This window comes from Neovison vison, chromosome 12, assembly GCF_020171115.1.
Source record: "Neovison vison isolate M4711 chromosome 12, ASM_NN_V1, whole genome shotgun sequence".
Lineage (NCBI taxonomy): Eukaryota > Metazoa > Chordata > Mammalia > Carnivora > Mustelidae > Neogale > Neogale vison.
Window position 1 is genome coordinate 98,410,625 of NC_058102.1, and position 12,816 is coordinate 98,423,440.

General features: G+C 37.1%; 1 protein-coding gene across 1 annotated transcript; it reads right to left on the reverse strand.

Moving 5' to 3' along the window:
* Nucleotides 1–1,017: 1,017 nt before the first annotated feature.
* On the reverse strand, nt 1,018–1,965 carry LOC122891013 (olfactory receptor 12-like). Its single transcript, XM_044226407.1, has one exon. It carries the CDS (start codon nt 1,963–1,965, stop codon nt 1,018–1,020), a length of 948 nt encoding a protein of 315 aa, XP_044082342.1.
* Nucleotides 1,966–12,816: the final 10,851 nt, after the last annotated feature.

A 12,816-nucleotide genomic window follows, 5' to 3' on the forward strand; every position in this document is an offset into this window, starting at 1 on the left:
TGGGGAGTCTACTTCTCCCACTCTTTCTGTCCTTCCTCCCACTTGTGCTCTCTCTCTCTCATGTTCTGTCTCTCAAATAAATAAATAAAATCTTTTTAAAAAAGAACATAAAAAGATGAAGTTCTAAGGATTAATAATACAAAGTATGGAAAACCACAGACATCAAAAGAATTAAATTATATAAAGATGTGATTTTATGTTCCTCCATACCAATATTTTTTCAAATCTAAAGAAAAATAAGGATTTTCAATCAACATACGGGTTGTGAAAATGATCCCAGAATATAAATAGACAGTATTGAAACCAATAAACATGAGTGATACTGGAAAGATTATCAAACATTTAAGATCCCATGACAAAATAGTTTTATAGGAACCACATTTATTTATTTATTTATTCATTTATTTATTCATTTTTTAATTTTTGCTTCTTGATGGAATCATTAATTTTTGGATGATGGAAGGATATTATGAATGATATTATTAATGTAATACTTTGTACCACTCCTTTGTATAATTTAGACAAAACCAGCAATTTACATTACCATAGCACCTTGAATTCTCATTTGCAAAGATTGGACAGTGGCAAACTTGATTATGATTTGGAGAAAACAAAGAGCATAGTGTGTGTCTCTTTCAGCTTTTTTCTTCTCCTGATACATACATGGATAAGTAAATACACATATTCACATATATTTATAGATATTATATCAATAAGTTGAATGCATTAATGTAGTATACTATATTTGTAAGTTGCAATTTTTCCATACACCTAAGTAAATAAAACATGGAGAACAAGCCTATATAATAACTAGACATCACACCATGAAGTAATTATGTAGGATTATGAAAATCTATATTGGTTTTTAGTCTTTCCTAAAGAATCTATTGATGTTATAAAAAATAAAACAAACCTTGATCTTCAAAACTTTTGGATGGCTTTTGTTGAAACTATTCTATAAAAAATTATTGAAAACATTGATTTTAGTCTATCTGCAGTTTCATAGATGGCTGGGTGTCAACGAAAAGATAATTTTTTTAACAATACTCTTTTCACAGCATTTTTCACCTCTCTGTTCCTTAGACTATAAATCAGTGGATTTAACATAGGGATGATAAGAGTATAGAACACAGCTATAATCTTGCTTTTTTCTGGTGAGGACATGGCCCCAGGCTGGGCATACATAAAGAACACAGTACCATAGAATAAACTCACGACAGTGATGTGAGAGCTGCAAGTGGAGAAAGTCTTACTCCTGCCATGGGTGGAGGGGATCTTCAAGACAGTAGATAGAATATAAGCATAGGAAACCAGAATGACAGTTGTGGTGGTGATGATGATGAGGGCAGAGAGAATGAACAGCACAATCTCGTTCACAAAAATGTCATCACAAGAGATCTTGATCAGGGCTGGGACATCACAGAAAAAGTGGTCCAGTCGGTTTTCTCCACAGAAATGCAAACTGAAGGTGAAACCTGTTTGTATCATGGAATTAACACCTCCACATATATAGGAGCCAATCACCAAACGAGCACAAGCCTGTTGAGACATACGTACAGGATAGAGGAAGGGCGAGCAAATGGCTGAGAAGCGATCATATGCCATAATGGCCAGAAGAAAGCCTTCGGTCCCAACACAGAGAGCGAAGAAAAAGAACTGTGTAGCACAGCCATTGTAGGAAATTTTCTTGTCCTTTGACAAGAAAGTAGCCAGAGTTTTGGGAGCAATGACTGTGGAGTAACAGAGATCTAAATAGGACAAATTTCTGAGAAAGAAATACATAGGTGTATGAAGTTTGGAGTCTATTTTAATGACAATTATCATGCTAATATTTCCCACCACAATGACCATGTAGATGAGCAAGAAGAGTAAGAATAAGAGAATCTGTATGTCTGGAGCTGTTCTGAATCCCAGCAGAATGAACTCACTCACTTCTGAGTAATTCCTATTCAGCTCTTTCTTCATAGCTGAGACCTATCTGAGAAAATGAGTGGATGGTCATGAAGCCTGTGGAATGCAATGCCTTGTTAACGTTTGGTTCCTGAGATTCTCAGTAGAAGAAAAAGTATTGAGAGGTGTACTTGACTACACATCTGACAAAACAGCCTTATTTCTTCTAATATATTTAGTATCCTTGTCATATGGGAAATGTGGATGGGCAAAGGATGTCTGGGACAAGTGATGACATCAGTCATTCTATGTCATTTGCTCCAAGCTATGGAATCACATGTACTGGGTCCATATTTTACCTCTTTCAATCCAACAGAACCTAAGATAACTATCTGCATTTCCAATGCCTTGAAATCTTCTGTTAGATGGAAGATACTAATAATACCTACATTATAGGACTACTATGAAGATAACATGAGACTGAGTGTGAAAAGAAATATTTACAATTACTAGAATATCTTAAAAGCATAATAAATATTAGCCAAAAAAAAAAAAAAACTAAATCAGCAAACAAGCAGCTAAAAATTATTTTTGCATCATGAATGGCAAACTGGGTGAAAACATAGTCATTTCCTTTCCCACCACAAGATGCAGTTAATTTGGTTCTCAAAACATGGATATTAGGAAACATGGATTTGCTGTTTCATGAGGGAGAATGAGCATTTGTCTCAAAGAAAGTCATGTGACATGATGAATCAAACTCCTCCAGGAAAGCTCTGTTCAGCCTCTACTTCCTACATCATCTACTCTGAATCTCTAATCTCTGATTCTGGTATATCCATTTTTGTTGGCAGCCGAACCCCAATATGTTTTTTTCCTTTTCCTGTTAAATGCTAATGTCTTAGTTATGGAAATTATTCTGTTTACATGGAGGTATTATGGTTGAAATACAAGATTAACTTCCCTAACAAGAAGTGGTTTTTTTCCTTAACTATGTTGTTAATTAAACTGAAGATATTTATGCAAATAGAGCAAAAAAATCAATATTGTTTGTTGTTTGCTTTATCAAGTAACTATCCATCCTTATATCAAACACTAAAGAGACAAAGGTGCACATGGATAAAATATTAATAATTTTTAGATATCAGAAAAATTAAATCCATGTGGAATAAAGGAAATTTTATAATTCTGTGGTCCATTACTTTTTATAATTTCTGAACTGGCAAAAAAAAATTTTCCCTCAAGGAACTTATGGCCATATTTGAAGTCACATTTTTATTTAAAAATTTACATAAAATTCAAAGTACAGTAGAGTCAGAAGTGAAACTGATTTAGCTTCTGTTGCTATTTTTGTGTATGTGAAGTCAAAATGTTTTATTAGTTAAAAGTGTGACATGGGGAGTTAGGAGAAGGGAGTTGGGGGAAATTGGAAGGGGAGGTGAATCATGAGAGACTATGGACTCTGAAAAACAATCTGAGGGGTTTGAAGTGGTGGGGGGGTGGGAGGTTGGGGTACCAGGTGGTGGATATTATTGAGGGCACAGATTGCATGGAGCACTGGGTGTGGTGAAAAAATAATGAATACTGTTATGCTGAAAATAAATAAATTTAATTTAAAAAAATAAAGGGCACTTGAAGTAATGAGCATTGGATGTTATATGCAACTGATGCATCACTAAATTCTACTTCTGAAACTAATAAACAATATGTTAATTAAGTTGAATTCAAATAATATTTTTTTAAATTATAATAAAAACAAAAATGAAAAAAAAAAGTGTGACATTTTAATTCATATAAATCCGAGTTTTAATCCATGTCCTGCTACTCACTGGCTAACTAATCTTAGGCAAGTTGTTCAAATTCTACAGAGCCTCAGTTTTCTCATCAGCAAACTGTAGTTTAGAACATTTACCTCATAGGATTATTGTTATAAGGATTAAATTAAATGATGTATATAAATTAAATGAAATATGTAGCATCTGAGAAGAAAAAGGTACTCAAATAATGAATCTGTGAAAGATTGAACTTAAAAAAAGAAATGTTTGCTAAGTTAAGAAAATGATCCTCAGAAAAGTTGATTTCCAAAAACCATGTACCTTACTTGAGATCCAGCAGATTCCAAAGAAGCATCATTGAAGAATTTTAATAACTGATCAATCCATTAATAGAAGCTTTGAGAAAACTGTAGTTAATTACAAAAGTGCTTCACATTACATGTTAGACTTAGTCTACTATCTGAGTACACTCAATCAGTAGTTTTTTTTTTTTTTTTTTAATTTCTAAGTCTCATGTACCTCATCTTTACTTAACTGAACTAAAAGAGAATCTTAATTTGGGTCTTCAGTTATAACTTCAAGAAATATCTTACTCTTTATATTCTGCAAATACAGGACTGCAAATTGCTATGTTATCTGCCATAAATTTGACTTAGCCACATTGTTATTAAAACCAAGAAGGGAGATTAGAAATATATGTATATAAACGTGTGACGTTCTTGAAAAGTAAGAAGGCCCTGGAGGTCAATTAGGTCAGTGTTTGACAAACTTCCATACCTCAGAAGTAACTGGGGAGCTTTGTTTTGCTCTGCTCTTATGACTGATTCTTAGATCACACCTTATTCTTAATTAATCTGAATATGGAAAATTATCTATTAGTGAGATGAGTGTGGAGAAGCATTCATCTATATTTTAAGATTTCCAACTGACTAAAGAAATCAGTTCCTATGTAGAAGTTTGAGAATTAATTAATTTGGCCTTCTCCTTGCTTCCTGGAAGAATAGTGATTGCCTCACCCAAAGTCAATCAAAATCATCATTAATTATAAAGTTTCTTCTAAAAAAACACCATAACCCTTCATGGCATTGTTTTACAAATACAAACTCCAGCAACTTTTATCTTTATCCAACACAAATGTGTAATAAATGAAATTCATTTCTTGCTTTTCTCTTTTTTTTTTTAAAGATTTTATGTATTTATTTGACACAGAGGGAGAGAGCACAAGTAGGCAGAGAGTCAGGCAGAGAGAGAGGGGGAAACAGGCTCCCTGTTGACCAGAGAGCCCAATGCGGGGCTCGATCCCAGGACTCTGAGCTCATGACCTGAGCCAAAAGCAGAGGCTTAACCCACTGAGCCATCCAGGTGCCCCTATTTCTTGTTTTTCTGACACAATACATGTTTCAAGTAGATCACTACAGGGTTTTGTTTGTTTGTTTTATAATTTTTAAATTTTTTAATAAACATAATATTAGCCCCAGGGGTACAGGTCTGTGAATCTCCAGGTTTACACACTTCACAGCACTCCCCATAGCACATACCCTCACCAATGTCCATAACCCCACCCCCTTACCCTCCTCCCTCCCGCAACCCTCAGTTTGTTTTGTGAGATTAAGAGTCTCTTAAGGTTTGTCTCCCTCCCAATCCCATCTTGTTTCATTTATTCTTTTCTTACCCTCAAACCTCCCACATTGCATCTCCACTTTCTCATATTAGGGAGATCATATGATAGTTGTCTTTCTCCGATTGGTTTATTTCACTAAGCATAAGACCCTCTAGTTCCATCTACATCTTCACAAATGGCAATATTTCATTTCTTTTGGTGGCTGCATAGTATTCCATTGTGTATATATACCACAGCTTCTTTATCCATTCATCTGTTGATGGACATCTAGGCTCTTTCCATAGTTTGGTTATTGTGGACATTGCTGCTATAAACATTCAGATGCACGTGCCCCTTCGGATCACTATGTTTGTATCCTTAGGGTAAATACCCAGTAGTGCAATTGCTGGGTCATAGGGTAACTCTATTTTCAACTTTTTGAGGAATTTCCAGAGTGGTTGCACCAGCTTGCATTCCCCCCAAAAGCGTAGGAGGGTTCCCCTTTCGCACATCCTTGCCAGCATCTGTCATTTCCTGACTTGTTAATTTTAGCCATTCTGACTGGTGTGAGGTGGTATCTGATTGTGGTTTTGATTTGTATTTCCCTGATGCTGAGTGATGTGAAGCACTTTTTCATGTAGATCACTACAGGTTTATATAAACCAGGTTCACCCCCACTTCCAAGGCATTCCTTTACTCTCTTTACATTTCCACTCTATACTATACTTTTATCTTGGTCTCTGAAAGACCTTTTAGAGAGTATAATTTATATATAGTAAGAAGTCTTGGTCTGGAATATTTGAAGAAGCTTCTGAGAGTTCATGAAACCCCAATAATTTCAAATAAAATTTTGTGCATTTAAATGGCAGGTTTTATGATTTATATCAAATTCTAAAACCAACTCCCAACCTAAAGTTATTAGTAATAAAAGTTAGAAGTGATACACCTACAAGTCAAGAACAACTGGACAATTAAAACAAAGACCATATGTGATCTTTTTAGCATTCATAGTTGCAAAATATTTTTTAATATGCACCATTCCATAAATTAATATCAACACAATACATGGTACAGAAGTAATATTAAATTTATTTTATTTTTCCTTTTATTCACTTGTATTTATAAAATCATATTTTTAAAAATACTTTATAATGGCTACCAGCCACTTAAAAATCTGTAACATTCCTACTATACTGATATAATTACTTGAGTATTCTTACATAATATATTCATTGTCTCAAACTCATTTTGACCTTTTACTTAAATCTAGCAATCTTTGAATGCTTATATACTCTACCAGCACTCATAATGTCTCCTCAATACCAGGTATCAAACATATTTAAATTTTTTATTTTGCATATACTTTCCACAGTCTCCACTTTTTTTTTTTCACTTTTAACCACATATATTCTTCATTTGGAAACTGGAGATAACAATAATATTTTTGAGGAGGAGGAGTCAAGATGGCCGAGAAGTAGCAAGCTGAGACTACTTCAGCTAGCAGGAGATGAGCTAGATACCTTATCTAAAGATTGAAAACACCTACAAATCCATTGGCAGATTGAAGAGAAGAAGAACAGCAATTCTAGAAACAGAAAATCAACCACTTTTTGAAAGGTAGGACTGGCAGAGAAGTGAATCAGAGCGACGGGAAGATAGACCCCGGGCGAGGGGCCGGGTCCCGGCAAGCGGCGGAGCAACGGAGCACAAAATCAGGACTTTTAAAAGTCTGTTCCGCTGAGGGACATCTCTCCAGAGGCTAAACCGGGGTGAAGCCCATGCAGGGTCAGCGTGGCCTTAGGTCCCGCAGGGTCACAGAAGGATCAGGGGTGTCTGAGTGTCTCAGAGCTTACAGGTATCAGAACGGGGAAGCTGGCTACAGAGACAGAGCCAACAGTGAGCTCCCAGCTCTGGGTTACCTTGAACCAGTTGCAGGCTCTGTGAGCTCAGAGCGCGGCCAGAGGTCAGGCAGATGGAAGTTGCTGGGAACTGTTCTCTGAGGGCGCACTGAGGAGTGGGGCCCCGAGCTCCCGGCTCCTCTGGGCTGGAGACCAGGTGGCTGCCATTTGTATTCCCTTCCTCCGAGTTCTACGGAAAGCGCTCAGGAAACAAAAGCTCCTGAAAGCAAACCCGAGCAGATTAGTCAGCCTGGCCCCTGGTAAGGGCCCTGCAATTCTGCCTGGGGCAAACACACTTGAGAATCACTACAACAGGCCCCTCCCCCAGAAGATCAACAAGAAATCCAGCCAAGACCAAGTTTACCTAAAAAGGAGCGCAATTTCAATACCAAGGAGAGCAGCAGAATTCCAGAGGAGGAGAAAGCAAAGCACAAAACTTTCTCCCATGGCTTTCTCCCCATGATTCCTTAGTCTTGTAGTTAATTTAATTTTTTTTTCTTTTTCAATTTTTTTTTCCCTTCTTCTGCTAAATTTTTTTTTAACTTTTACCCTTTTCTTTTTTAACGTTTTTTAACTAGTTTATCTAAAATATATTTTTCCTGGGCGCCTGGGTGGCTCAGTGGGTTAAGCCGCTGCCTTCAGCTCAGGTCATGATCTCAGGGTCCTGGGATAGAGTCCCGATTCGGGCTCTCTGCTCGGCAGGGAGCCTGCTTCCCTCTCTCTCTCTGTCTGCCTCTCCATCTACTTGTGATTTCTCTCTGTCAAATAAATAAATAAAATCTTAAAAAATATATTTTTTTCCTTTTTTATACTTTTTCTTTATTCGTTTACTTTTTTTATTGTTTCTTTTCTTTTCTTTTCTTTTTTTCCTTTCTGAACCTCTTTTTATCCCCTTTCTCCCACCACCATTTGGGATCTCTTCTGATTTGGTTAAAGCATATTTTCCTGGGGTTGTTGCCACCCTTTTAGTATTTTACTTGCTCCTTCATATACTCTTATCTGGACAAAATGACAAGGCAGAAAAATTCATCACAAAAGAAAGAACAAGAGGCAGTACCGAAGGCTAGGGACCTAATCAATACAGACATTGATAATATGTCAGATCTAGAGTTCAGAATGACAATTCTCAAGGTTCTAGCCAGGCTCAAAAAAGGCATGGAATATATTAGAGAAACCCTCTTGGGAGATATAAAAGCCCTTTCGGGAGAAATAAAAAAAACTAAAATCTAACTAAGTTGAAATAAAAAAAGCTATTAATGAGGTTCAATCAAAAATGGAGGATCTCACTGCTAGGATAAATGAGGCAGAAGAAAGAAATAGTGATATAGAAGACCAAATGACAGAGAATAAAGAAGCTGAGCAAAAGAGGGACAAACAGCTACTGGACCACAATGGGAGAATTCGAGAGATAAGTGACACCATAAGACGAAACAACATTAGAATAATTGGGATTCCAGAAGAAGAAGAGAGAGAGAGGGGAGCAGAAGGTATACTGGAGAGAATTATGGGGGAGAATTTCCCCAATATGGCAAAGGGAACAAGCATCAAAATTCAGGAGGTGCAGAGAATGCCCCTCAAAACCAATAAGAATAGGTCCACACCCCGTCACCTTAGTAAAATTTACAAGTCTTAGTCATAAAAAGAAAATCCTGAAAGCAGCCTGGAAAAGAAGTCTGTAACATACAATGGTAAAAATATTAGATTGGCAGCAGACTTGTCCACAGAGACCTGGCAGGCCAGAAAGAGCTGGCATGATATTTTCAGAGCACTAAACGAGAAAAACATGCAGCCAAGAATACTATATCCACCTAAGCTATCATTGAAAATAGAAGGAGAGATTAAAAGCTTCAAGGACAAACAAAAACTGAAAGAATTTGCAAACACCAAACCAGCTCTACAGGAAATATTGAAAGGGGTCCTCTAAGCAAAGAGAGAGCCTACAAGTGGTAAATCAGAAAGGAACAGAGACAATATACAGTAACAGTCACCTTACAGGCAATACAATGGCACTAAATTCATATCTTTCAATAGTTACCCAGAATGTTAATGGGCTAAATGCCCCAAAAAAGACACAGGGTATCAGAATGGATAAAAAAACAAAACCCATCTATATGTTGCCTCCAAGAAACTCATTTTAAGCCCGAAGACACCTCCAGATTTAAAGTGAGGGGGTGGAAAAGAATTAACCATGCTAATGGACATCAGAAGAAAGCAGGAGTGGCAATCCTTAGATCAATTAGATTTTAAGTCAAAGACTATAATAAGAGATGAGGAAGGACACTATATCATACTCAAAGGTTCTGTCCAAAAAGAATATCTAACAATTTTAGAAAGAGTCTGGAAGTTTTCCTTCTGCATCAATTTTTTGAAACAGCTTCAGGAGAATAGGTGAATCCAGCATTACCCTGATCCACAAACCAGGCAAAGACCCTACCAAAAAGGAGAATTTTAGACCAATATCACTGATGAATATGGATGCTAATATTCTCAACAAGATCCTAGCACACAGGATCCAACAGCACATTAAAAAGATTATCCACCATGATCAGGTGGGATTCATCCCTTGGCTACAAGGATGGTTCAACATTCGCAAATCAATCAATGTGATAGAACAAATTAATATGAGAAGAGAGAAGAACCACATGGTCCTCTCAATTGATGCAGAAAAAGCATTTTAAAAAATCCAGCATCCGTTCCTGATTAGAATGCTTCAAAGTATAGGGATAGAGGGAACATTCCTGAACCTCATTAAATCTATCTGTGAAAGACCTACAGCAAATATCATCCTCAATGGGAAAAAGCTTGCAGCCTTTCCGTTGAGATCAGGAACAAGACAAGGATGCCCACTTTCACCACTCTCATTCAACATAGTATTAGAAGTCCTAGCAACAGCAATCAGACAACAAAGAAAAATAAAACGTATCCAAATTGGCAATGAAGAAGTCAAACTCTCTCTCTTCGCAGATGACATGATTCTTTATATGGAAAACCCCAAAGACTCCACCCCCAAACTACTAGAACTCATACAGCAATTCAGCAACGTGGCAGAATACAAAGTCAATGTACAGAAATCAGTGGCTTTCTTATACACTAACAATGAAAATACAGAAAGAAATTAGAGAATCGATTCCATTTACTATAGCACCAAGAACCATAAGATACCTGGGAATAAACCTAACCAAAGAGGTAAAGGATCTGTACTTGAGGAACTACAGAACACTCGTGAAAGAAATTGAAGAAGACACAAATAGATGGAAGACCATTCCATGCTCTTGGATCGGAAGAATAAACATTGTTAAAATGTCTATACTGCCTAGAGCAATCTATACTTTTAATGCCATTCCGATCAAAATTCCACCGGTATTCTTCAAAGAGCAGGAGAAAATAATCCTAAAATTTGTATGGAGTTAGAAGAGACCCCGAATTGCTAAGGAAATGTTGAAAAACAAAAATAAAGCTGGTGGCATCACCTTACCTGAATGCAAGCTTTACTACAAAGCTGTGATCACCAAGACAGCATGGTACTGGCAGAAAAACAGACACGCAGACCAGTGGAACAGAGTAGAGAGCCCAGATATGGACCCTCAACTCTATGGTCAATTAATCTTTGAAAAACAGGAAAAAATATACAGTGGAAAAAAGGCAGTCTCTTCAATAAATGGTGCTGGGAAAACTGGACAGCTATATGTAGAAGAATGAAACTCGACCATTTTCTTACACCATACAAAAAGATAAACTCAAAATGGATAAAAGACCTCAGTGTGAGACAGGAATCCATCAGAATCCTCGAGGAGAACATAGGCAGTAATCTCTTCGATATCAGCCACAGCAACTTCTTTCAAGATACGTCTCCATGGCAAAGGAAACAAAAGAGAAAATAAACTTTTGGGACTTCATCAAAATCAAAAGCTTCTGCACAGCAAAGGAAACAGTCAACAAAACAAAGAGGCAACCCACGGAATGGGAGAAATATTTGCAAATGACAGTACAGACTAAAGGTTGATATCCAGGATCTATAATGAACTCCTCAAACTCAACACACACGAAACAGGCAAACATCAAAAAATAGGAAGAAGATATAAACAGACACTTCTCCAATCAAGACATACAAATGGCTATCAGACACATGAAAAAATGTTCATCATCACTAGCCCTCAGGGAGATTCAAATTAAAACCACATTGAGATATCACCTTAACCAGTTAGAATGGCCAAAATTAACAAAACAGGAAACAACATGTGTTGGAGAGGATGTGGAGAAAGGGGAACCCTCTTACACTGTTGGTGGGAATGCAAGTTGGTGCAGCCTCTTTGGAGAACAGTTTGGAGGTTCCTCAAGAAATTAAAAATAGAACTTCCCTATGTCCCTGCAATTGCACTCCTGGGTATTTACCCCAAAGATACAGATGTCGTGAAAAGAAGGGTCATCTGTACCCCAATGTTTATAGCAGCAATGGCCACGGTCGCCAAACTATGGAAAGAACCAAGATGCCCTTCAACGGATGAAGGATAAGGAAGATGTGGTCCATATACACTGTGGAGTATTATGCCTCCATCAGAAAGGACAAATACCCAACTTCTGTAGCAACATGGACGGGACCGGAAGAGATTATGCTGAGTGAAATAAGCCAAGCAGAGAGAGTCAATTATCATATAGTTTCACTTATTTGTGGAGCATAACAAATATCATGAAGGACAAGGGGTGTTAGAGAGGAGAAGGGAGTTGGGGTAAATTGGAAGGGGACGTGAACCTTGAGAGACTATGGACTCTGAAAAACAATCTGAGGGGTTTGAAGTGGGGGGGGTGTGGAAGGTTGGGGTACAAGGTTGTGGGTATTACAGAGGGCATGGATTGCATGGAGCACTGGGTGTGGTGAAAAAATAGTGAATACTGTTTTTCTGAAAATAAATAAATTAGTTAAAAAAAAGAATATCTAACAATTTTAAATATCTATACCCCCAACGTGGGAGCAGCCAACTATATTAACCAATTAATAACAAAATCAAAGAAATACATCAACAATAATACAATAATAGTAGGGGACTTTAACACTCCCCTCACTGAAATGTACAGATCATAAAAGCAAAAGATCAACAAGGAAATAAAGGCCTTAAACAACACACTGGACCAGATGAACATCACAGATATATTCAGAACATTTCATCCCAAAGCAACAGAATACACATTCTTCTCTAGTGCACATGGAACATTCTCCAGAATAGACCACATCCTCCATCCTAAATCAGGTCTCAGCCAGTGTCAAAAGATAGGGATCATTCCCTGCATATTTTCAGACCACAATGCTCTGATCTAGAACTCAACCATAAGAGGAAGTTTGGGAAGAACCCAAATACATGGAGACTAAACAGCATCCTTCTAAAGAACGAATGGGTTAACCGGGAAATTAAAGAAGAATTGAAAAAAATCATGGAAACAAATGATAATGAAAATACAACGGTTCAAAATCTGTGAGACACAACAAAGGCAGTCCTGAGAGGAAAATATATAGTGGTACAAGCCTTTCTCAAGAAACAAGAAAGGTCTCAGGTACACAACCTAACCCTACATCTAAAGGAGATGGAGAAACAACAAGAAAGAAACCCTAAGCCCTGCTGGAGAAGAGAAATCATATTGATCAGAGCAGAAATCAATG